General features: G+C 44.8%; 1 protein-coding gene across 7 annotated transcripts in view; it reads right to left on the bottom strand.

Moving 5' to 3' along the window:
- The window catches only part of SYT7 (synaptotagmin 7), a 219506-nt gene that overhangs the window by 41841 nt on the left and 150895 nt on the right, over positions 1–26770 (bottom strand). For 4 of the 7 annotated variants that reach the window (XM_053396912.1, XM_053396930.1, XM_053396937.1 and 1 more), the window contains 2 exons: positions 21610–21972; positions 663–785 (listed from right to left, as the gene is read on the bottom strand). The exons of 2 other annotated variants lie outside the window; for them this stretch is intronic. In XM_053396912.1, the coding sequence (XP_053252887.1) occupies positions 663–785; positions 21610–21972 (486 nt within the window). The remainder of the gene's footprint in view (positions 1–662; positions 786–21609; positions 21973–26770) is intronic. One more of the 7 variants, XM_053396921.1, reaches the window with a different exon arrangement.

The raw sequence follows: 26770 nt of genomic DNA, 5'->3' as shown, positions 1-26770 counted from the left end.
CCATGGAGTCAGGGCAAATATCTTATGTACCTGACAGCAGCAGTGATATATTCTACACATGGTTTCTGTTTGCAATCCTGAAATTAATTAACATGACTAAGCTAGGTCCATTAATTGTGATGGGTCCACTTGAAAACTTAGTTGACCACCACCCTTAATTTATTATTATTGTCTTTTTACCACCAGGAAGGCAGAGAGGTGCTTGTGGAATCATCTGCTTCGGGTGCCACTCAGCCTTGGGTATTATACACTTTAGCTCGGTGGGGGTGGGTTGGATACTATTTGCCTCAGAGAGCAAAATGTATTGGCTCAACCCTGCACACTCCTCACACACTTACTATTGGACTGGACAGGGAAGATAGAAGGAACTGGATGGAGCTGAAGAGATGTAAAATGGGGAGGGTTTATATGAGGATACATTCCCACCAGAGTACGCGCTTGTGAAAGGAATTGCCATTTCCCCCCAAAGGGAGCTGACCATCAGGGAGGAAATGAGGTTCCAAGCAGGAGGGAAGAGTATTGCTAGACTGGCTTAGATGTTGCACCAGGCCCAACGCTGGAGCTTCCTTGATTTCCTGCACCAGCCTTCCAACTCTCATGAAGGACAGCCCCTCGTGAGGCTTTCTTTCCTCTTGCCGAAAGCCCCTGTCTCCTACTCATACCTCTTGTCCCCCTGAGAGTTCTGGTTCTGTTGGTTTCCAGTGGTTTGAAGATCAGGTATATTGGCAAAGTCGTCCTGTTCTGAAAGCCCCAAAACAAGGGACAACACCACCATGCGGCCTTCCCTGTCCAGAGGGGATCCAGCCAGGGGAGCGATGAGGCCCCAGGTTCAGTGAGCAGTAGGCAGGTTGGAAAACGACAGACAGACAGAAAAGAGAAAAAGAAGAACAGAGCATAAGAAATGAAACTGGCGAGAAAACAGCATCGTAGCACTACAATGAAAAGAGATTTTTAATATCTATCTGCTGTACAAAGCATTAAATCCTCAGGCTTTCTGGGTACAATTCAGAGGCGAGAGGGAGCACAGAAAGCAGATGAATCACCATGATACTGTGTAGGAAGGGCTGCACAAGACTGTGCCCTTGGAGTGTCTAAATGTGCAAATATCCTGGAGACAAAGCAAGGTTGCCATTATGGCCTCTTTTTTTGCATAGAACAGCAATTTCATCTGCCTCCAGAGGCATCGATTTATCCATAAACCACATGAATATGAACTTCAAAATAGACCAACATTATGAAGTTAGTCTTCTCCTGAAACTGTGGGTGTCTAACATGGAAAGACTGTGATGTGGATATCTCACCTAACGTCACCTCACCTCTGCATTAAGTAGTGGTTCCATGTACTACACCCAGGTACTGATCCAAAAAGCTGCTGCTGCTATGAGAGGCATGAGGGTGAGCTAAGATGACACTTCAGAAGATGAGGAGTGCCTAAAGTTTGGTGTAGAAGGCAAGACTGCCTGGCGACTTTGTGATATGCACATAATTAACACCAATTGTGACACATTGCTGGATGGTACTTAAAGATGATACAGGTTAGGAACAAGGAATGGAGGTTAGTGATCTCATAGCTACTATTTGTTCATGATTATCATTCTTTGAAACCAAAGATGGCTGCAGGAAGCGTCATTGTTGTTAGTTTTAAAAAGCAGCACCAAACAAATAGCTGAACTATTTGCTGCTGTGTTGCACAGAATATTAGCTTGCTGCTAGATTGTTGGTACAGCCATTAGGTGTGGTGGGGTTCTCAGCAACTAACAGCAGGATGGCTTTGCAGCAGGAGACTATCTGAGCTTCTGCTGAATGTGGAAGCTGTTGGAATTGTGCAAAAATGAGTTAGTATGGGATTAGAAACATTGAATGATTGCAGGTGATTGATACTGGGCAACAGTAGCTGTAGAAGACAATGCAAAACAATGGCAGGGCTGTTTTTCTTTTTAAAATTTGCCGCTAGATGTATATTGACTGGAGCTTCAATTCTGTAATGTAAGCAGCAAGCTAGAGTGGCTGGAGCATTTATTTAATGCCTGATTTGAAAGTGGATCAGTATTGAACAAGAGGAATCCCTAAGGGAATCAATATACTGTATTTGCTCAAGTCTAATGCGCCATTGAATCCAATGCACGCCTCAATTTTCAGAACCTTGAAACCAAAAAAACTATTTGCTAGCGAATGTAAATGTGCCATTGAATCTAATGCACACCTTAATTTTTGCAACGTAATTTGGCCAAAAAGGGGGAGCATTAAATTCGAATAAATATGGTATACAGCAAATTGACAATGACTGTTACAACTTTCAGTTCAGGGATTTCCTGGGAGAATTCCATGTTTCCCCATCCACCCTGTGGTACAGGATGGAGAAACCATGCTTAAACCTTGGGACGAATTTAATCTGTGACTGTACTGAGTGATGTCATGGCAGAGTGAAACCCCACCAGCAGGGCACAGGTAGTCACTTTGAAGCATGACCCTTATAAACTTGTGTCAGCTTTGTGCTCATTTCTGCAGAGGGCCTGGGGGATTTTCAGATCTGAACAGGAACAAGCTCCTTCTTCGTCTTTTTTTTTTGCCATTGTTTGAAAGCAGCTGCCCTATGTGGCCCCAGGCTGTTGAGGGTGGTGCAAACAAGAAACAGTGCCACGACCCCAGTTCAAGTGCTGTGCCTCTCCCAACAAAGTGTGATGTACCCGCTCTCTGACATGCATGCACTGCTACTCATCACGCCTTGTGAAACCTTTCACATCTCTGAATTCAGAATGGGTCAGTGCACTCATAAGACTGGAAAAGGTGCTGGGGAAAAAGCTCTGGGCAGGGAATCAGTGTAATTAGATTTGAAGCTGTTGAGCTGCATGTATGGGGGGAGATCAGATAAGCACGATGTTTGTGGAGTGAGAGCAAGAAATAGCAGGAATTGTGACAGGCCAAACAGCATGCTGAAACCAAATATATCCAGGTAGGAGCATCATTATCTGTTCTTTCCTCTTTTCCCTCAGAGATTGAAGGATGTCTAATAAATAGATCATAATATAGTCCCTTTGATAGTAATCAGACAAGGTGCCTGGCTTCAATATTAAAATACAAAGCCACCTGAAGCTTGCTGCATTCTGGCTCAAATCTTGCTGCTGGCTTACAGTCTGACCTTGAGGAAAGACTAAGCCTATCTGTGCCTCATTTGATTTGCCCAGTCTGTAAACAGGAAGAAGATTATGCGGAAGCTCCAATATTGAGAGAAATAATCCATGACAGCCAAAATGTTGGAAAGCAGAAGAGCTGAAGAACTGAAGTCCTTCAGCTGAGCCTGTATGCTAAAAGTTGGCCACCTTCCTGCTCTCTACTATGGCTGCAATCATAACCCCGCCACCCTGGGAGTAAGCCCCACTGAATTCAGTAGGGCACCTCTGAGTAGACATGGTTGGGCCTTTTGGACCCAACTCTCCTCAAGCTGTTTCTATCCCAGAACATAGCCTGACATTTCTGGATGGATTGGTTGCAGTCAACTTGTTACAGCCAGGAAGTCAGGTGAATAAATGGAAATGAAATTGAGTATAAGAATTAGTTTTGCTGCGATAATATTGCCATGGTTTTTCAGAAGGGCTGAGCAGAGCATGCATAAGAGTAATTTTCATGGGGAGATGAAATCTGTTTCCCCTCCTCTGAAAAGAAGAACATTTCGTTTTATGCAAGTTCACTTGATCATACAAACACAGCTGGCATGATGCACCCTGGTCTATTATCTTTGCTTTTCACATACTGTGGTCTGAATGATACTAATAGTTGGGAGTATTGAGATTCATAAAATCTGGCTGGACAAGATGACCTTCAGCTTTCACTCAGCATTCCATAGTTGTAGCAGCTTAGATTAGTGACTGCTCCCAGGACTCTGCCATTGTGGATTCATAGCCAAAGGGTCTAAATTACTGCAACAAATGGATATAATATGGGTTGGGACTCAGAATAATCTCATTTAACACTACCCAGGTATTTAAATGGATGTGACTACACACTTTCACATAAACCCTGGAAGCTGTCAGCATCAGACAGTGGCTACACCCTGGGAAAGGCTTTGATTGGCTGGCTAGACTTCAGGGAGTTAGGGACTTCCCCAGAAGATTGAGCGGACAGATCAATAGTGGGTCCAATGATCAAGAAGCCCAGCTTCTGCACATGCTGCAGAGGGAAGTGAGGGGCAGATGGGTCTCATCAACCTGGAAAGATAACCCATCTAGGAATTGGAAGACTCTGCTCCAAACCTCCACTGCCTTGTGGGATATCTTTGGGAGGAGAAAAGATTAAGGAGTAAGCCCTACACAAATCTGGAGTGGAGTCCCTAAGACAGTTGTATGCCTCCTCCCACTAACTCCTGCAGCCCAGCTGGTGCCAAATGTATTGCTCTGCTTTCCTTTGAACTACATCACCAAAGCCAAGAGGGGGGGTCTTGTTGCCTGGGCAGCATAGTCCCCGCCCTCTACACACTGCTCAGGCTTGTACCTTGGGAAGGTTACTTCAGTGCTGCTAACACAGCGGTTTGACTTCACCCCCAGAGGCGCACGCCATTGTCTCTCAAAACAGACAGATGCCAGCAACCACAACTTTAGCAGCCTACTCAGATGTGTGTGTGTGGGGGGGTCATCTTAATTACAGCTGAGTGCCTTGACTCTTTGCTTGCTCTTTCCAAGACCAAGATGGCAAGCTGGATGCCCAACACCCTTTGCAAACCACCCCATGTCTGTCATAGATCCAGGGTCTAATCTACCTGAACCATCACTCTTCTTGCATTCAGACCCAGCTCTGGGGTGGCCATAAATAGGAGCAGGCTAACTAGCTTTCACACTGGCACTTTGCTGGTAGACTGTGTAGATGGAATTAATGTGCATGTGAATCATACAGATCCCATTTTTGCATGCGTACTTTTGTGCACTTTCACAGACACTTGAGCACTTTAAGTTTAAATCTGTCTCAATGTTTCCCCATTCACATTGTGGGCAGTGCTCGAGCCCACTATTTGCACTATATCTGTTGTCCCTTGTCAGCAACTGTGCTGCAGCATTCTACACTATCTGCAGCTTCCAGATCAGGTGAAAGGAATGCCCCACATTGCACTGCAGGCATCCAACCTTGAAGTCACCAATGCCCCACATTGCACTGCAGGCATCCAACCTTGAAGTCACCAGTGCCTGAACTACTGCGGCCAAGCTCTCCCAGCCCAGGAACAGCCATGTCAAAACTGTCTCCCTTGTCAAAACAGGTAAAAGGTGCTTCTAGCCTCTGAGGCTCCCTGGGCCTCCAGCGACAAAGTTGAATCCCAAAATACTCCCGAACTGCATGACTGCTCCTTCAAGGAGAGTGTACCCCATCCAAGACAGGCAATTGACAAATTTCTCAGACATGGGAACCACTCACCCACAATGCCTCTACCTTGCCTGGATTCAAGCTCAGCTTATTTCCCCTCATCCATCCCATCACTGCATCCAGGCACTGGTCCAGAGCCCACACAGATTCTCCTGATTCAGATATTATGGAGAAACAAAACCGAATGTCATCAGCATACTGATGGCAATTTGCCCCAAAACTCACAATTACTTAATAATCCAGTTCCTAGCAAGCACTCTCCGGCCTTGGTGTTTAGCTGTGCAGCAGCAGCAGGACCAACAGCAGATAAGCGCTTTAAGGTGTTGCAAACAGCTGAAGGTCCAACCTTGCTCTTTGGCCTAGATGGTAAATGGCAGGAAGTGCTCTCTACCGTATTCGGAGGGAGGTTCTGCAGATCAGAGGTGCCTGTGCCTTCACTAGGTCAACCAGCCTTTGCCCTGGCAAGGCACTCCTGATAGGGGTCGGTATGACACGTACTTTTGAAAAGAAAATCTGCTTGAGCCAATGTGGTGGGTCAGAAAACTTGCACTTCAATTTTTAAAAAGAGAGGCAATTTTGGCCACTGTGAAACATGCTTGAAATGTTTGCTTTGGTGGAAGGTTTTTGCTGTGCCATTCCACAGACAAAACAACTTTTTAAAGGTCCAGGTGCACAATTAAGGGAATGCCTGCATGTATATCCAGAGCACCATTTCTAGAATATACAGAGGGCAAGGCAGTAGCAACTGAGGGGAAGAGCGAGAGCCTATCAGCACATAACACCTCTGCCTATTTGCTACTGGGCCAAGTTCAAGGTGTTAGTATATCAAGCCCTTAATAGCTTGGGACCAGTTCACTTGTAAGGTCGCCTTATCCCATATGTGCCCATTAGACTGGCACTTTTACAGGTGTTGTTTAACACTCATTCTGAACTTGTAAGAAATTGATCTTTTAGTGTGGCAGCACGTACCATTTGGAACTCCCTGCCTGTTGACATCAGGCAGGCATCTTCACTGTATTCCTTCAGGTGCCTACTTAAAACATGTTTGTCTAGGCGAGCCTATTCAGATGTATAGAAGTTACCTGCGTTTTAGTTTTATAATTGTGTTTATTTATTTATTTATTTATTAATAAATATGTTTGATACCAGTTTCCAACTGTGTTTTTTATTGATTATTTCAACATTCTATTTTATGTTGTTGTACATCACTAGAGGATTTTGTTTTTTTCTCTTTTAACAGCAAAATCCTATGCATAGGATTGCAGCCTCCAATATATGTTTGGAGGATGACAATGAGAGAAAGGGCTTTTTCTGCAAGAACCCCCTTAGCTCCTCTTCCCACTTATGGAATGCTCTCTCCAGGGAAGCTCACTTGGTGCTGACGGTCATTCTTCTGGCATCAGACAAAGGTGTTTCTGTTTTCCTGGGCACTTGGACAGCCTTGGGACTGTTTTTTTCATGTTTATTCTTATATTATTCTTGGTTATTTTATGTTGTTGGATGATTTTTCTGGATGAACATTTCCAGTACATTTGTATTGTTTTAATGGATCCTTTGTTGTATATTTATATTTTGCATTTTATTGCTTTGTATTGTAAATTGCTTCACGACTTACCGTATTTTTCGCTCGATAACACGGACCTGACCATAACACGCACATAGTTTTTAGAGGAGGAAAACAAGAGAAAAAAATTCTGAATGAAACAGTGGGTGTATCATTTTTGTGCTTCATGCTATGGCCAGAGACATGTGATTTGACGGTGAGTTTGGGGTAGCCCAACGCAAAAATCCTGAGAATCCATGTGGATCTGTGCTTTGTAACCACATTTTTGCACCATTGTGGCCCCAGGCAACAGTGGGTGCGTGATTTTTTTGGTGCAGGCTGTAGCCATGGACATGCTATGTGATCTGATGGTGAATTTGGGGTGACCCAATGCAAAGATCCTGAGGATCCATATGGATCCGTGCTTTGTAACCACGTTTTAAGTGGGGAGGGAAGGAAAAACACAGAAGGGACAAGGAGTACGAGAGGGGTGTGCGGAGAAGCAGCTGGCTAACAATGCAGGAGAGGGGTTTAACGGGAGGGAGGAAAGGAAGGCAAAAGTTTCCCCCCACCCACCCAAGCCAGCCCTCTCTCTCTCTCTCTCTCTCTCTCTCTCTCTCTCTCTCTCTCTCCCCCTCCCACCTGCATGTTTTCCGGCTGCCTGCGAGTCCCTATAATGTTGGACGCAGCAGCAGCAGCACCGGAGCACGGAGAGGAGGAGGTGGTGGCTGTCGGCTGCACTCCTAGCCGACGGAACCTGAGCCGGGTGGGCTGGAGCCTGCGCACAGTGTGACTAGGAAGGAATTAGCAGGAAGGAGGCGATCCTTTCCTTTCCTCTCTGCTTGCCAGGAGGGCAGGGGATTTCCCTGCTCTTTGTTGCATTTGAGCAAACACAGCAACCGAAAACAGAAGAGGGTGGGCAGTAAGACCCTGAGGCAGAATGCAGGAAAGCAGCAACCTCCTCTCTTTAGCCTTCCCTCCTCCGCACGATTTTTGCCTGATTTTTGCCCCTGTACTCGGGCCAATCGGCTCCAGGGACCACACATTCGCTCAATAACAAGCACAGACATTTCCCCTTACTTTTTAGGAGAAAAAATGTGAGTCTTATAGAGAGAAAAATACGGTATTTTTGAAACAATGTACTAATCTAAACTAACTAAATGATACATGCATTTGATTGACACATATAGGATAGCACTGTAACATTGGTCATCTATAGGATTATTGGTGTATGCTTTGGGAATTTCAAACTGATAAATAGGCTATAAACACCTTAATAATAATAATAATAATAATAATAATAATAATAATAATATCATCATCATCAACAGATTTCCAGGTGGTTTCTACTCTACTGTTGAATAATGGTTGAAAGCAGCCTAGAGAAAGAAAAAGTTTTGGCTAAAGATGAGACTTCCCATTTGGCTCTGGGACCACTGTCAACTCCAGTAGAAATGACCTTTACAGGGCAGACCAACCTCTCTGCTTTGAACCTTCATTTGTGAAGGGTGAAAGGAAAATGGCAAAGTGTGCTAGCTCCTCATCGCATCCGCATTGAGGTTAAATGGTTTTGCAGTCATGCAAGTTAACAGGTTGCTTCCTTTCCCATTTATTTTTCTGTTACAGAACCACTCTATTCCACCCCCCTGCTCAGTTAAAGGCGGTTCTTTCTAATGATTTCCAAAGGGGTAGCAATGTTAAGTCTGTTGTGGCACAAACAGCAGAGACTTGTGACCCTGTAAAGCATAAGCTTTTGTGGACTAGAGTGCACTTCAGGAGGTGCTTCAATGAGTTTCATGCTTCAGCGCTTCCCCTTTGCAACCCCCCCAAAACCCACCAGAAACATCAAAGGGTAAAGGCAAAGCACCAATCCTTCCCCCTTAAGTACACTATATTTAAATGGTGTAAGCTTTTGAACATGATGCCCTTGCTTACGCCCAAAGTTCCGAATCTAAAGTGATACTGGGAATGTTATGAAAAGTGAATATGGAGGAAGCAGGATGCAAATGCGGGGGCTATCATGGTCTGTAGTACACTGAGAAGCCTCGCTCACCAAGTCTTGTGTTCCTTGGCTTCAAAATAAGGCCCAGCAATTGTTCACAGATCACTTCACTGACCTCAGCAAAAGCTGTGGAGACCAAGAAAACGTCTGCTATAAATAGCTTAAATGCTCTTCTGTAGGCACTGTTTGCTGCCAGCCAACACGCAGTCATCTCCACCTTCTGTTCTACAAGGACGACAATCACATCTACGTGATGGTGTCGCTCTTCAGTAGCGTGCCTAGCAAATGTGTGTGTGATGAATTCAGAATGGTGGCCCCTCTGTTCTATGACAGCACCATCATTCCCGTCTACAGTGAACCAATTGGCAAGGCTCACTATAATATCCCAACTGGTTTTTGTTTTTGGTTGTGCAGGGGGAAGAATGCAGCAGAAAGGCAAAGGTAAAGGCAAAGGACCCTTGGACAGTTAAGTCCATTCAAAGGCAACTACGGGGTTGCGGTGCTAATCTTGCTTTCAGGTCAAGGGAGTCGGCGTTTGTCCACAGACAGCTTTCCAGGTCATGTGGCCATCATGACTAAACCGCTTCTGGTGCAATGGAACACCAGAGCGCATGGAAATACCGTTTACCTTCACAACACAGCAGTACCTATTTATCTACTTGCTCTGGTGTGCTTTCGAACTGCTATGTTTTTAGGAGCTGGGACAGAGCAACGGGAACTCATTCCGTTGCAGGGATTCGAACCGCCAGCCTTCAGATTGGCAAGCCCAAGAGGCTCAGTGGTTTAGACCACAGCGCCACCTGCGTCCCTTATGGCAGTCAGGTATTACTCTCTGCCCATGTGAACCTACCATGAAAACCTACCAAGGCAAGAAAGAAGAATCTCAGGAAAACTTGCCCCTGCTGGCCTTGGCATGAAACAGTCTGGGGTTGACAAGGGAAGCTACTCTAAACCATTTACTGACTATTACCTCTGAGTAATCCAAAGAGCTATATCTGCACAACAATCCACTCAGTTCCACTGCATGACGTGGGAGTGGGTACAATCCCTATTATTTAAAACCTGTGGTCCTGCCTCAGAAATCTCAAAGTACTGTCTAGACCTCATTAATGCCCTTGAAGCGGCATCTTATCTCTAGCCAGATGTCTGATAGGTGCTGGACAGATAGTTCTGTTTCATCAGTTTCTATTGAAGAAATGAATTGTTATATATGCCACTAGTTTTGCAGTGGACAGACTATGGGTCTGTCCACATGGCAGTTTACAATAGATTCAATGAATCCCAAACACGCATGTTTTTCGCATAGTCCTCATTCAAGTGGTAAAGGGACCCCTGACAATTAAGTCCAGTCATGAACGACTCTGGGGTTGCGGAGCTCATCTCACTTTAAAGGCCAAGGGAACTGGTATTTGTCCGCAGACAGTTTTTCTGGGTCATGTGGCCAGCATGACTAAGCTGCTTCTGGCGAAACCAGAGCAGCGCATGGAAACGCCATTTACCTTCCCGTCGGAGCGGTACCTATTTATCTACTTGCACTTTGACATGCTCTTGAACTGCTAGGTTGGCAGGAGCAGGGACTGAGCAACGGGAGCTCACCCCATCATGGGGATTCGAACCGCCGACCTTTCGATTGGCAAGCCCAAGCGGCACAGTGGTTTAACCCACAGTGCCACCTGCGTCCCATTCAAGTGGTAGCCTATACTTTTTCTCCATTTAATTTGGATTTTCCCAATCTATGGATAACATAGCAAGGGGGGGACACAAAATTACATGCTATCTGAGCATTGATGCACTGAAGCACACTGTGTGAGTAGTCTGTTTTATTTTTGTTTTTTAAGTGTGCATGAGAATTTTTGCTGGGCATTGTCTATTGGCATACCCCATACTTCCATTTGCTCATCATCTGAGCACAAGCTAACAGTTTTGACTCCACGAACCCAAAGGAAAAGATGTGGTGTGCCTATTGCCACCAGTTGTGGCCAAATGCATGTGCATAGTAACTTTTAAGCCAGCTGTTTTGTGCAGAACTGCTTTTGTGCAAAACAGCTGTATAAAAAAGAAAAACAGCATTTGCAGGAACAGGAGGTGGGAAGAGAATGGCAGAAGGAAAAAAAAAACAATGTCTCAAGATTCCTCTCCCCCAAATTGCTCTCTCTGTCCTGCCTTGGGTATAAAATGTACTGTTTATGCGCTTTCATGTTTACAATCTCCTGTGAGCTGCATGGTGGCCTTCTGTGTTCGTGGGAACAGTCAGGAGATGCCCATGACTCTGCCTGCCCAGCCATTCTTTGCACTAGTGAGGCACTTCCTGATGGGCTGCTGGCCCTCTGCCTGGGTATGACATACAAACATATATATTTATTTTTTGAAACTGCTGAATCCTCAAATCTGGTAAAGAAGTATTTAATTCATAAATAAAAAGGGTTGTTTTCCCCACTGTGAATTATGGTTGAAACTTATCTTTGGTGAAAGTATTTCATAGCACCATTCTACAGACATTTTTTTTTCTTAAAGGGTTTGTACACAGAGGTAAACAGAGAACTGTGTGTATGCCCACAATGGGCTTTAGGTTTCTGGAACTTCTGGAGGACAAGGAAGTAGTAACTGAGTGGGGGGGGGGGACGACGACAACAAAATTCAGCACAAATATTTCCGATAAAGAACCACCCATTAGTGTGGATGGGAAACAAGCACACATGGGAAAATCAAATCTGCATAACTCGCATGTGCATTAGCACCCTGGTGTGTACACAGCCTTAATTCTAAAGTTGGAGTTGCACCGATTGTGGTTTCCAGTTGCTTGCCTTTCTTCAATATGCTCCCACTTTTCTTTTTGTTAACTTTGCAACACTTTAGAATTCTAAACAAAAAGTGGGGGGAAGCTATGATCCTCGCTTCAGACAGTAAACATTTTCACCCATGGAGTCCTCCATGCTACTTTGAACGGATGACACAGCCTCATTATTTCAGCCTCCCACAGGCCCTGGGGTGTGTGTGTGTTAATAAATGCATTTGCATTAAAAGGCAAGGAGTGATGTAAAAACAAGTTTTTACAAGAAAACAAAACAAAACAAAACAAAATGTAAAGGACTTTCTGGGGGTGGAGTCAGGGTGATGGAACTAAAAGGAAGTGGCTTCTTGAGAAAGAACAACAATTGGGCTGATTAGCTAGTGCGCATTCTGTGGGTACATTTTTCAACCAATTAAGGCTGAAATAAGCAAATGGTGCTGTGCAAACAGAGATGTTCGGAATCCTCTAGAGATGAAATGAGACTCATCTTTAAATCAAGAATCACACAAACCAAGCAAGAGGTTTATGAAGCTGCATATGAATATCTTTTCATTTTAAACTAGGGCATCTTCCGTGGTGCAGGTGATGTGGCTCAACAGGAAGGTGTATGTGTAAAATTAAAGAAATGTGGCAGTGTATTAGAATTCATAGAACCAGGACCAGTATGCAATGAATTCAGAAGTCAGCTAGTCTAACCTACTACTGATGAGCTTGTTACAGCTGGGACATGTGTGCCCCAGAATTAGGTGATACTTGTAGCTTTGCTCAACAGGTAACAATGCAATGTGTATGGGACTGCAAGCACAACATAGAAAGCAGACATTGGTTTAAGTGGGCTGACCTATCTGACTGAGATTATTTGTATGCATGGAATTGAAAAATGTGAGAACTCTTTTATGTATGATAATGCTTAATTTGCACCTCACTATTTGCCAATAGTTAACACAGGCACACACCTCACTAGCCTCAGCAAGAACAAAAGCCTACTTCTGAGTGGCACTGCTCCACTGATCATTTAATTAACAGCCATTTGCATCTTGTCCAAACAGCATCTACCACTACTGTTTTGTGCTTGGCACTCAAGTTCCAAGTTGTCCTTATTGGTTCTTGCCCTTTTACCTGTTGCTCCCTAAAGACATTCAGTTGTCTTGAATCAGGAAACCCAAAAAGGTCCCATGCCTCTGGCTGCTTAGCAACACCTTTTGTTAGAGAATCCTGCCCCTCCTCTAACCTCTGTCAGATCCCATCACCTATTATTTCAAGCATCCCTTCCCCTCAGGAATTATTGCTGTGTTCAGGCATTCACCTGAACATGTGAACATTCAAACTATGGATTTAGTAGTTACTGGGGTTTTATCCCTTCCTTTTCTCACTTTTTCTTAGTTTCCTTAATATGACCCTTCTTCTGCTTTCCATTTGGACATTCCCTCTTGGTGCATTTAGACCTCCAGTTTAACTTGCCAGATTGCGCTATAAGGAGCAGGGAGCAGTACTAGCAATCATAGGACTCCCTGCCTCCTCCTGTTTCTATCTCTGCCACATAAAGGTAAAGGTAAAGGGACCCCTGACCATTACGTCCAGTCGTGACAGACTCTGGGGTTGTGGCACTCATCTCGCTTTTGTGGCCGAGGGAGCCAGCGTACAGTTTCCGGGTCATGTGGCCAGCATGGCTAATCCACTTCTGGCGAACCAGAGCAGCGCATGGAAATGCCATTTACCTTCCTGCCGAAGCGGTACCTATTGATCTACTTGCACTTTGATGTGCTTTCAAACTGCTAGGTTGGCAGGAGCAGGGACCGAGCAACAGGAGCTCGCCCCATCGCGGGGATTTGAACCACCGACCTTCTGATCGGCAAGTCCTAGTCTCTGTGGTTTAACCCACAGCGCCACCTGCATCCCTCTGTGCCACATAAACAAGTGTAAATGATTGATCCAGGCAACATGGGTTTGGGCAGCCTCTGTTAATCACTCTACATTTGAACTAAACATTTTACTCTTTTGTAAATATTGGGTTTGGCACTTGAAGCCCCAAAACCATTTAATGCATTGATAACCATTTAATTCTGTAAACAAAGGAACATTTTTCAATTTTAAACTCTTAATTGGGACTCAGTGATTTCTGCTAATTCCCCAAAATAATTAAAAGCAAGTAAAGGTGCAAAGCAATGTTCCCCCATTGTATACAGTGAGAGCTCTGGATTACAGTTCCCAAATATTATGCTTCATGGTCACATGTATAACTCACACATTTGGGTAATGCATTTTGAGACAACTGCAGGCAGGGTAACAAACCTATCTAAAATACAGTGCTATGTCTATAACAGCCCTACCATTGATCAACCACATAATCTGGACCACTGTGTGCTATAGTCAGACAACGGATGCACTGCATAATGTTGCAAATAGGTTCAGATGACCCTAATAAGTGTATTTGATACAGGTCACATATTTACAGAGTAAGACCTTTCAAGAGCTGTGGAATAGCCTCTCCACACAGGTTGACACCTAACACCTACTCAAACGTACTTTCAGCACCAGGCAAATACCTCATTGTTGTTTTAGTAATTTTAAATTATGTTGTAGCTTTGAAAGCTGTCAGGTGGGTGGGGTTGCCGTGAGGTCACAAGGACATCGGGTGACCAATACAAAGGCAAAGGCAAAGGGCTCTGAAGGCACTGTTGATCAGCTGGTTGGGGGCACTAGCAAATCTCTGCTTTTTCAAGCGCCACTGTGATCATTTTCTCTTGCAAAGGAACAGGGCTTTGCAGGCACCACCAATCAGTTGATAGAACTGCCTGCAAAACCCTTTCAGCAGGGAGGTACATCAGTTTACATACCTTACACCTAATTTCATATATGATGTCATATGTAGAGCAAGTTGGCATGGCTTTGCCAAAATGGCCTTGCAGAACAAATAGGCAGGCCTGGCTAGCCTAATTAGGCCTACCCTTGCCCTGCTAAGTGGCAGCAGCACTGCAATTGGGAGGACAGTGGCCCACCACACTGGGTACTCCTGCTGACCTTAGCGGATATTGCTTTAATGTTGCATTTTGTCTTATTTGTTTTTTACAGTTTATTTGTTTAGCTGCCCAAATACATTTTTGTTACGGAATGGCCTATAAATAGGCCAAATAGGTAAAATAAACAATTACAAGTATAAGCTGGCTGGAAAAAAATATGGAAATGTTTTAGAAGTTAGGTGTGAGTAAAAGCCACGCCAGGGAATCTTTATTGGGTGCCAAGTCTAAGAACAATTACAGAGTTTGCATGTTACATTAATTCATAAAGGTAAAGGTAAAGGTACCCCTGACCATTAGGTCCAGTCGCGGATGACTCTGAGGTTGTGGCGCTCATCTCGCTTTATTCACTGAGGGAGCCGGCGTATAGCTTCCGGTCAAGTGACCAGCATGACTAAACCGCTTCTGGCAAACCAGAGCAGAGCACGGAAACACCGTTTACCTTCCTGCTGGAGCAGTACCTATTTATCTACTTGCACTTTGATGTGCTTTCAAACTGCTAGGTTGGCAGGAGCAGGGACCGAGCAACGGGAGCTCACCCCATCGCGGGGATTTGAACCGCCGACCTTCTGATTGGCAAGTCCTAGGCTCTGTGGTTTAACCCACAGCGCCACCCGCGTCCCACTGTGAATTATAGTAAACTATAATCCAGTGTGCTCACTGGAAGGACAGATTGTGAAGCTGAGGCTCCAGTACTTTGGCCACCTCATGAGAAGAGAAGACTCCCTGGAGAAGACCCTGATGTTGGGAAAGATGGAGGGCACAAGGAGAAGGGGGCGACAGAGGACGAGATGGTTGGATAGTGTTTTCGAGGTTACCAGCATGAGTTTGACCAAACTGCGGGAGGCAGTGGAGGACAGAGGTGCCTGGCGTTCTCTGGTCCATGGGGTCACGAAGAGTCGGACATGACTAAACGACTAAACAACAACAACATAATTCATGTTAAAAATTGTTTGCTTTAAAGTTCCTGCAAAGCTCCTTCTCAGCTGCTGCTGCTGCTGCTGCTGCAGTATAGACAAATAAGCCAGAATCTGGCTAATCATCCAAACCTGGGCTCATTCCTCAGGGCCGTCTTAAGAATATCCCGTGCCGTGGTGCAAAGCTCCCTCTGGCACACCCCCTCGTTTCCCAGAGTATTTTAGGGAGGATGGCGCTGCCAGCGGGGCTGGAGGAGGCGGGCAGCAGCTGGAGGGTGACTCCTCCAGCAGGGAAGAGGCAGCTGGATGCGGCACCTCCTGGCTCAGCTGGCCGCTTCGTGCCGCGGTGGCCACAGCAGACAGAGGCTCCGGGTGCGGGGCTGCTTCGGCATGGCATGGTCGAGGCGGGCGAGGGCGGCGAGCTGATGCCGGGAGGTGCCACATCCAGCCTCCGCCTCTTCCCTGGTGCTCTCCAGAACTTGGCGCCCCGGCGCCCCACGCCACTAGCCTCTATGGGTATGATGCCCCTGTCATGATTTCCGCCTCGCCAAACAAACCAAGAATGGTAAGCACGCTGCTTCTTCCCATTAAACCATGGTTTCTGACTATAGTTTTATGTGAAATGGAAACTCAGCCACTATAATGATCCTAATTAAATCATGATAATCACTGCACAGATAAATCGTTGTAGTTTGTTCTTTTCAGCTGAAGACTGCAAAATTATTTATATAACCACAAATCAATTAAACATTGCAATCTACTACCGAAGATCTTTGACCAAAGCATTTCATTACAGTCCCATTTACACAGAGGTCAGTTCAATCCAAAACAGGCTTTCTACTCTCAGCTCAAGTCGGGCTGCAGATACTACTTGCTTTGGTTGCGGATGCAGAGAAGAAAAGGAGGAACTTAGAAGTGTGTGTGCAGAAGCAGGGGAGATGCCTCATACAGCTTAAGACCAATGTTTCCTTCCCAAATCTGCTTCTTAGAATTCAGAAATAGATAACATCTGGAGTATGTGAGCTAGTGCCCAGAAATAGGAAGGAAGAATAGTTGCTATTTCTTCTTTTAATTAATTGACAAAATTTATATACTGCTTAATTGTAGTGTAGTAAGTGCTTTATAAGAAATAGTAAAATTATCAATAAAAATGGTTAAAATCAATTAAAAACATTAAGGATAATTTAATTAACAGTAAAAGAAATTAAAACATGTCAGCAACTATGGTTCTAGATGGGCTTGCCTAAACAAAAATGTTTCAAGCAGGTGCTTGAACAGCAGAGGCACCTGCCTGGTGTCAACAGGCAAGGAGTTCCATAGTTGTAGGTTCTGCCACGCTAAGAGATAATATTTGTACAACTGTGTAACAAGGATTACGTGGCACCTGTAACACTGTCGGTTCCACAGAGCCACATAAATAGGGCTGGAAGAAATACTGCCTAGCTCTGGATTAGCAACACCTGGCTCTGAGAGGTACCCACTAAGCTATTCCCTAAAAACTTCCATGGGGTAAAATTCTACAGCCTTCCTAAGCAGCCCATGTTCCATTGCTCAGCTGCTTTTATAGCTCCGCCAGTGTTTTACTTAAATATTTCCCGGAGCAAATTCTCCTTGCATATTATCCAATCTTCCCTGAATCTTTTGAGCAATTCCCAGTCTCTTCCAACATACTTTTGAATAACGTGCCCCCTCTCTCCCTAACATTCCTGTCACTAGGCTATAAATTTATCTGTTGCCTTCAGCCCTTCCTCATACAATTTGCCTTCCAAAACTGTTGTCATCCTTATAGCCATAGCTCTTTTCCTCTGAATTGTTTCTAATTTCTGTGTCACAGAGATGCCGCAGGCTCAACAGCGGTTTGGCAGGCTTTATAGCACCAGCTGAATACCACTACTGTTTATTAACTCTTACTGAGAGTGTCTATATGACCAAAGACTACAGCAGCTAAAAGCAACAGATCATGTCCCTATGAGCTCAGGGGAGTATTATCAAAGTGACTTTACCGCCACTAGTGGTAAGGGAACAGCACCAATATACTAGTGGTTTTATCTAGCATCAACTTTTATAAAGGAGCTGTCACATAAAGCACTTTTGCTTAGTTTTTTTATTGATGTTTGGACCTCCTGCGCAGCCATGATTTCACTTTTGCTGAGTACACACCTCCTCCCTGCTCCTTTCCTGGAACTTATATTTACTTAAATCCTTATTTTAACGCAGTGCACCTACAAATGCAAAAGTGTTGAGGAGCTTTTGTCAAATGAGATTCTAAGTCCTGCATTGCAAGGTAATTGGGACACTTCTGGCTACAATGTTAAACCAACTGACTCAGGAGCAATTCCCATGGAATTCAATAGGATGTGTACCTCTGTGTGGTTAGGATCATACTGTAAGAGAGTCAACCTGTTATGAACCCAAGGGATCATGTGCACTGGAGATGTTGCTTCTTCAGCCAATTAAAAGGAGGTCCTAGCAAGCTCCCAGGTGGTAGATTGTGCTCTTGTCCTACTTATTTGTCCTTTATTTGGCTTTATTGTGAGCTTAGAGCCATGTTGAATTTTTCTTTGATGATCTGTCTTAGAACACTTTATCCTAATCATGGACTTTTGAACCAATGGAAAATATTACCTAAGCTTTTTAGCACTGCCGCTCAACAAACTATCTTTTGCAATGTTTTGACTTTCTACATACTTTTATGGTGTTTTTAAAATAAAAACTCTAATTTTATTTTACTTTATTCTTCAACCATTAAGTGCAATTTTTAAATAGGTAATATTCATTTGGCTCACCTTATTCCAATGTTACTCATGGTAGCCTTATCATTACTGTGATTTGGTAAACACGTGCTCTCAAGGAGGGAATGGCCATGCAAGGAAACACCCCTGAGCAGTAAGTATAGTGCTTTTGCCTGCTTTGGAGTTAGTGATAAAATGATGGCAGCCACACCCATGTGGGTTGAGGAAGTAGCACAAAAATGTCATGAGATTAGCCTGGTTTTGGCTTCATTTAAAATATCACAGCTAAGAATGCTAAAGTAAAAGAAAAAAACAATTATTTGTCCATAGTCCCTTTTGTGAGGTCCCTGATCACACACACTGCCTCAGGTAACTATTTGGGTGGTATTCCACTCTATGTAGTTTGTAAACCCATGCGGAAAGCACACACAGCACCAGTGGCATTCAAAATAAATATTTTTTTTAAAAAATCCAATTAAGTTTGTTATCGGTATGAGCTTTTGTGTGCATGCACACTTCTTCAGATACACTGAAACAGAAGTCACCAGACCCTTATATATAGAGGGTGGGGAGGGGTATTACTCAGAAGGGTGGTGGGAATGGGTGATTGGCTGATAGGTGTGGTAAACCTGTTGACGACTGTTAACAACTGTAATTGGTCTTACAGGAAAAAGCAAGGGGTGAGATGGCTAAAAATAGCTTTATCATGTATAATGAGATAAGAATTCAAGGGTCTGGTGACTTCTGTTTCAGTGTATCTGAAGAAGTGTGCATGCACACGAAAGCTTATACCAATAACAAACTTAGTTGGTCTCTAAGGTGCTACTGGAAGGATTTTTTAAATTTTTTGTTTCGACTATGGCAGACCAACACGGCTACCTACCTGTACCTAAAATAAATTAACTTACTGTTAATCATATGTGCTTGTATATATGAGAGTTTGTGGTTGAGCTGGGAATCTTACGATCTACCAAGTCCTCTTGCGGCAGTGCCTGGCCCACAGCTATCCTTCTTCCAAATTCTCACCATGGGCCTCCTTAGCCGTGCTGAAAAATCCCACCAACTGAAGAGTATAATGCCCTCCCTGAAGCTTAAACACACCACAACTTCAATTCCCTATGTACCATTCACATGAATGGCTAATTGTAAAAATTACTACAAGCACAGGCAAATATTGGCTCACGTTATGGCAAAGAGAAGCGCAACAATCCCCCTCCTGCAAGGAAGTAAAGGACATTGTCAAATTCCTAGATAAGGTGACAGTGAAGGCTTCAGCTTAACCATTGGCGCCTGGAATTTAGAAGCTGTCACCAACAGGGAAAGTATTTAAGAGAGATTAAAAATCACACGTTTCAAGCCGCTCTGACAAAGCTGCCTTTACAGATCACAGCAAGGAGGATCTGAAGGACCGATAGGCAGGGATTTCATGGATAAAAAGACCAAACCCCTGTTTGTGAAGGGGAACTGAAGAGTCACCTCTTTCTGGGAGGGTTTGTCAGCTTTGCAGTGATGTAAAGAAAACCTTGGTGCAGGAGAACGGAAGAAGAGAAAATCTCTCCTTAATGTTACAAGGCAGCTTTCTCCCGTAAAGAGGCAACATTTGTGCTGGGGGCTGTGCGCTAGGTTGGGATGTGGGGAAATTGGGTTCAAATCCCTGCTCAACCATGAAACTCCTAAAGTGGCCAAGGGTCCATCATTTGCAAATTCCATTTGAACTTTTGGGGATGGGATGCATTCACCCACTTTGCATACCACATTCCCCGGTTGCTCAGCTTAAGCAGAAACCTGCACTCATGGGCTACAATATTAACATAGCTGTGGAATGGAAGAAATTAGAAGGTCATCTCATCCAGTCCTTATGCTGAGACTGGACCCCTGTATTTAAAGGATCTATTTCCATTACTCTGTGTCAAGGGCTAAGAGTACATGGGTCCAGGCTATGTCATGGCAGAAGTGACCATGGGGCAAAACAAACGTTATAACATCAAATGTTCTTATTTTCAGAAAGGATAACAATTGAACCATTATATCTATGTTTGTTAAATGAACAGGAGAACAGCTCTCCCCATATGAACTGACCCTGCCCCTGCAATTATCATCTGAGGCCCTTTTTCCTGTGTCTCCTCTGTGAGAGGTCCAGAAGGTGACATGAGAACAGGTCTTTTCTGCAGTGGCTCCCTGCTTGTAGAATGCTCTCCCTGGTGCCTTTGTTACTTATCTTTAGGTGCCAGGGGAAAATATTCCTCTTCTCCCAGGCCTTTGGCTGATTAAACAATCTGTGACCATTTAAAATGTGTGTGTGTTGGGGGTGGGGGTGGTATGGTTCTTGTTGGTTACTATGGTGTGTATTTTTGTGGTTTTATATTGTAAACCATCCTATGATCCTTGGATGAAGGGCGCTATAGAATAATAATAATAATAATAATAATAATAATAATAATAATAATAATAATGGTTGTAGCTGGAGATTCCACTGTATGTAATTAGAAAGCTGAGGAACCCAACAAAGCAATGGTTACTAGAATAATTCCAACATGGAAGAAGACAGAGAAAGAGACCCTTATATGTTAAGCTAGTCCTTCTCTCCACCTCATATCAGATTAGGAATAGACAAATTTCTCCACTTTGTTTTTCTCAGTTTGAATTTTTCCAGTCTTATTATGCCACATTTCCACATCCATTTGTGATTTTTAAAAATGAAGTTCTCCTAAAAATTCATCAACATTTTAGTGTACATTTCTTGTAACATACCCATTTTTGTAATCAAATTTTCCCAATACACACATTTTTAAAGCATTTTTTCAGAATGTCATGCATTTTGCTACTTTCACTAATATATGCATACTTTCTGCACACTTTTTCCTAATATACATATTTTTGTACACATTTTGGGTGGCAGAGTTGCATCAAAAAATCCAGAGAAGTCTGAATTATGAAGGACAGCTGTGTTTCAGGTTGCAAAGTGTTCCGAAAAGGGCGAATTGCGTGGCTTCACATTGAAATGCGAACCGATCCAAATAAGAAGATAAGAGTTTGGAATGTGAAACTGGGCAGTTTGGGTGGTGTCTAAGGGGAGAAGGAGATTGCTGATCCTTCAGCTGGTGATGAGCTAGCTGCATGACAGTACGAGCTGACTGTCTCTCACGCACAGCTGCCTTCAGGGGGGGTCAACTGCCTGTCTCAACACAGGGCTCAAAACTAATGGAGCAACAAACAAGTGCAAGAACATGCAGAGAGAAAAAGAGAAAGACAACTTACAGGAAAGACTTCATATCCAAGCCTCGATTCCGAATCTGCCCCACCATATGGTCCCAGCTCCCAGGATTGGAGCGGCTACGACCACCACCTGTCCTGTGCTTGGAGCCAGCAGGGGTCCCTTGCCGTGACTGCGCGCTCCGACAGCCCCGGGGATTGCCACTGGTGGAGGTGGTGTGGGACTGCAGGTGGCCCAGGCTCTGGCTGGTGGTGGGCTGGCTGTGGTTGGGTTTCTGGTGCTGGCTGAGTGGCTGTTGGAGACTCTGCTGGCGCATGAGGGTGCGCGGGCGCTGGCATTTCGGGTCTCCTGCTGAGGTGGGGATATACTCAAGGGTAGTGGCTGTGGACATGGTGGAATCCTCAAAACTTAGGGAGGTGAAGGGCGAGGGAAAGGAGAAAAAGGAGAAGAAGGTAAAGGGGCAAAATTGGAGGAAGGAAAAGCAGATAGTTAGAGAGAAGATGCCCCAGCACAGCACTCTCTCTGCCAGGCACCTTCGGAAGCAGCAAGCCGTCATTTGGGGTTGCAGCTGCACCTCAGCTTCTCCAGCAGCATGGAGCCCCTGCCCTGTAGCCATTTTGCGGCCTTCCTTGCTTGTCAGTCCTTGAGCTCAGTGTGAGATCGCTTGCAAAGCGACTTCTCCTCTCCGCGCTCCTTTGCTTGTAAAGAGGCTCAGAACACCAACTCTCGTTTCCGAACTAATTAGGCTGCTTTGTGAAGGCAAATCCCCTGGTGCCTGTGCTGCTGCTGCCTGTGACATGTGGCGCACCCAACAACCACTTTCCCCATTGGCTGTGTCTGAATCAGCACACCTCACCCAAGTGGCAGTGGGAATAGGAACTCTCACATGTCCTAGGAATGGTGTCACGGACACTGATGGCCAAGCTGGTGGCATGCTCCAGGGCTCAAGTTTTATTTTTTAAATGAGGCTGTAGCAGTTCCCTAATCTCATCTTGAATACAGGTAGCTTTGTCTTCCAGAGCACATAGTTACACTTAATAAAGTAAAGGTAAAGGTACCCCTGCCCATTCGGGCCAGTCTTGCCAGACTCTAGGGTTGTGCGCTCATCTCACTCTATAGGCCGGGAGCCAGCGCTGTCCGCAGACACTTCCGGGTCACGTGGCCAGTGTGACAAGCTGCATCTGGCGAGCCAGAGCAGCACACGGAACGCCGTTTACCTTCCCGCTGGTAAGCGGTCCCTATTTATCTACTTGCACCCAGAGGTGCTTTCGAACTGCTAGGTTGGCAGGCGCTGGGACCGAATGACGGGAGCGCACCCCGCCGCGGGGATTCGAACCGCCGACCATGCGATCGGCAAGTCCTAGGCGCTGAGGCTTTTACCCACAGCGCCACCTGTGTCCCAGTTACACTTAATAGGGTTGCCAAATTTTTGCGGACAGGATTCTACGCCTTTAACAGCTGCAAGGTAGTCAGAAATGAAACTGCTGTAGCTTTTCCTGCTGTTGTGTGCCAAATTTGGTATTGGGATTTGCACTTTTGCCTGTTACGTAGCAGTGAAAGGCACAGAAACCTGTCCACTGAAAGGTGGCAAACTGGGGGAGTTGTAACAATTACAATAGCCATGTCGGGCTTGGATTTGTTAGGCCAGGTGTGGACAACTTCTCAGTATTTATGTTCTGGAAAGTTGCTATATTGTCTTCTCTCACATGAAACATTCCAGTGAAATTTGGGGAGCTGTTTGAGAAGGGAACTAAACTTGAAGGTTGCAGGCCTCTGTTTTCAAACATGTGTCACTGTCAGACAGCTGCAACACAATGTGTGTGTGTGATTCCAGAAGAAGAGGTGAGTGGGAGAGGGGTGCTGAAACTTTCCTCCATACACTGTTTTGAGTGATCAGATGCAAAAGAGCAAAAGGCTTCTGTCCTTTTGTGCAGAAGAGGGAATTTCAACAGCTTGTAATAAAAGCTACACCTGTTGAAATTCTCTTTTCTGCAAAACTATGAAAACAGCATGAGTCCTGCCATCTTTGGCATCTGTCCATTCCATCACTGCTCCTCCATCTTCCGAGGCCACTTTCCTCCTATCTGGGCTTCATTCTGGTCTCATACCACAGCTAGGAAAAAGGAAGCTGGGTTGCATGGTAGCAGGTGGGGAGGCAAAAAGGAAGCTCCCACACCTCCACTTGAAATTGCCATCACTTACTTTTTGGCTGTTCAGTGTGACCTGTGTTTGAAGATGCATGCCTTGTTCTGCCCTCAAAATCAGGACTGAAGTACATCACAGTGAGGTGTCCTCCACCCTCCTGAGAGTGATGCATGATGCATAGTTTGGTATAGCTATGCCCTACTGCAGAGGTAGCTACTTTGGTACCCTCATGATGCTGTTGGGCTAATGTCTCCCATCAGCTCCAGCCAGCTTGGCCAATGCGAAGGGATGATGGGAGTTGTAGTCCAACGGCATCAGGAGGGCACCACATTGGGTATCCCTGATGTACAGTTACTGGCCACGCCCCTACAGATGTGTGAGAGAGCCTTGTAGGAATGGTCTGTAGCCTGTGGACAGTGAAGCACAGGACAGAACATATGGCTTGAAAGACAACACAAGAAGTGCAGATTGCTGTCAAAAATACATGACAGAGCCCCACAGCTAACCACGCAGAACAAGTGGTTGAGCACACATTCAGAAACACAATGCAGATATTAGCTAACCATTCAGCCAAAGACTTGAGAAGAACAGACATGGCTGATCACACTGTTAGATGAAAGGACAGGAGGGAAGGCATGCAGGTACTCACAAAAAAGGCCTCGTGGTCAGGGCTGTTCATTTTCTGATGGTCTGCACTTGCAGAATTCCAGGTGGAATTTGATATGATCAAAAGGATTTGGATTCCTGAACATATATTAGGAACATGGGAAGCTGCCTTATACTGAGTCCCCCTATTGTTTCATCTATTGTTTAGGGTTTCAGATAGGAGCTTTATCCAACCCTATCTGGAGATACTGGGGATTGAAACTGAGGTATTCTGCACATAAAACACGTGCTTTACCATTGACTTATGGACCATTTCCTTCATTTATTTAGAAATGCTTTATAAGCCTTTATGTTGGTGGAATTAGAACTAAAAGCTCACTGGCATTACTGGGCAGCAGAGTGGTATGGCATAGCTAGCCATCCTTCTCTTGTGACTTTTAATCATCTTCCTGCTTCTCAGTTACCTGCCACCACATCTGCTCTTGCCCTTGCCTCAAGTTCTAAATTTTAGCAGAAAGCCGAGTTCAAGTACACAGTGTAGATTTGCATCCACCTTACTGAATCACATAACTTGTTCTGAGTGCTTGATTTGCCTTTCCACAGTAGAGAATTGGCTTTCCTTCCTTTCAAATTTTAAAACACCATTTCTGAACAGCCCTGCCTGCAGTTAAAGCCAAAGCCAGAGTTAGGAGTGGGAAAACAAGTGCACAGGAAAGGGATGTGTACAATAAATGACAAAGCATGTAATATAACAGGATGGCTGAGAAAGCAGGCTGTTGAAGGCATAACGGTTAAGCTCTGAAGGATGCCTTTGGGTGCGCCCCCGAAGGACATGGCTGGCCTCATGTCTGAGTATCTCACAAAAACGGCCAATCCCTGAGGCAGGTGTGTCAACATGTGACAGGAGAGAGGTGCACAGGCGGCTGATCACCCACCAGTCTTACTGTTTCCCAGCTCTGCTTCTCCCCAAGCCCTCCTGCTTTCTCAGGGTGGAGCATCTGACAGCAGTCACTCTAGAGCAGCCAGATGGGGCTGACTGTGCCAAAATATTTCACAGGCCACTTTGTGTAGAAATTAAAGCCAACCTAGTTCTTAGGTTTAACCAAGGAGGCACAGAAACCAGGACCTCGTGGCAGAAGGGTTCGAGCGTTCCTTACTTGCTGCTGGCCTGACCTGGCCTGAAAGCCACCTCCACCAAAAACAGCAAAGAAATGCTGATACCAGGGACGTAATGGCAAAGTGGTGGAATCTTTTTGTGTTGAAAAAAGAGAAGAAAAGAGAAGAGAAGAGAAGAGAAGAGAGAGGAGGAAGAGCAAGAGAGAAAGAGAAAAGAAAGGAAAGGAAAGGAAAGGAAAGGAAGGACTTGTGAAAACCTATATAAGCAAAGAGCCCAACACCCCCTTTTCTTGCCTTGGGAAATTATTCAGGTAGCTCTGCATGCATCTGCTACCAATGAGCTTGTTTGGATCATGTACTGAGCCCCTAAGCCCAACCCCCCTGCTGCCAGGCATGAGGCAGAAATGGACCTTTCCAGCCACTGCCTTCTTCACATGCAGTGACCTCATTTCAGTTTTCTATCAAATCCTAAATTAGTCCAATTTTCAACCTCTCAGTCACAGGAAACTAAAATTGGCTCTCCTAGGCCTGGAGCCAGCAGACTATATAAATTTCTATCAAGGGTAATTGAGGTGTGGGAAGCAGTCCCAGTGCTGTAGGGACTGTACCATTTACACCTGGCCCTCTGGCATACCTGTGGGTACCTAATCCCACTTCCAGGTCCTATCACAAGGCTATTGTGCAAGCAGACAGGTGGGCTATCTCAGACAGACAGACAAAGCAAAGTAGCGCTCCATCACAAAAACACACATGCCAGATACAGGGACAATCCAGTCACAAAAATCTTCATTATGAGGGATGTATATGACAGATTAGTTTACTCCACAATGAAAACTTCATTTAGTCAGGAAATGCTTCAGTGTCTAGGACTAATCTAGATATGAATTAATATTAAGACTTTTGGTCTCCTTAGGTGTCAGGAAAGAGGCACCTGACAGGACAAACGAACTAGCGGTCATTTCCTGAGTCCACATCGGTTTTGAGAAGCCACATAGGAATGCTCATTCAGTAGTGTCAAGAGGAAGAGCTGTTTGGAAACCTAATGGAAGATAAGCCCACTAATAAAGATAGTTATGGGATCTTTCTGCTCAAGACACAGGGAGCATCTGTGAGAGATAAAAAGGTCTGGAATGAATCATACTCTGGTCTCACACTTCTGGACAGCTCACACTAGGATCACCTTGTAGCTCACAGTAAATTTACTCAGAATCATCTAATAGCGCAGGTACTGCTACAGTTGCTATGGTCAGCCCTTTGGCCTAACCTAGCATGAAGCCCTTATCTACTGATGGGCAGTCCACTGAAAGCTACTAATAGAGTCATAGCTCTCTTCTCCTG

The sequence above is a fragment of the Podarcis raffonei genome, chromosome 1 (genome assembly GCF_027172205.1).
Source record: "Podarcis raffonei isolate rPodRaf1 chromosome 1, rPodRaf1.pri, whole genome shotgun sequence".
Taxonomy (NCBI): Eukaryota; Metazoa; Chordata; class Lepidosauria; order Squamata; family Lacertidae; genus Podarcis; species Podarcis raffonei.
Note: the sequence above shows the minus strand (reverse complement) of the source record. Positions and strands in the feature narration are given on the sequence as shown.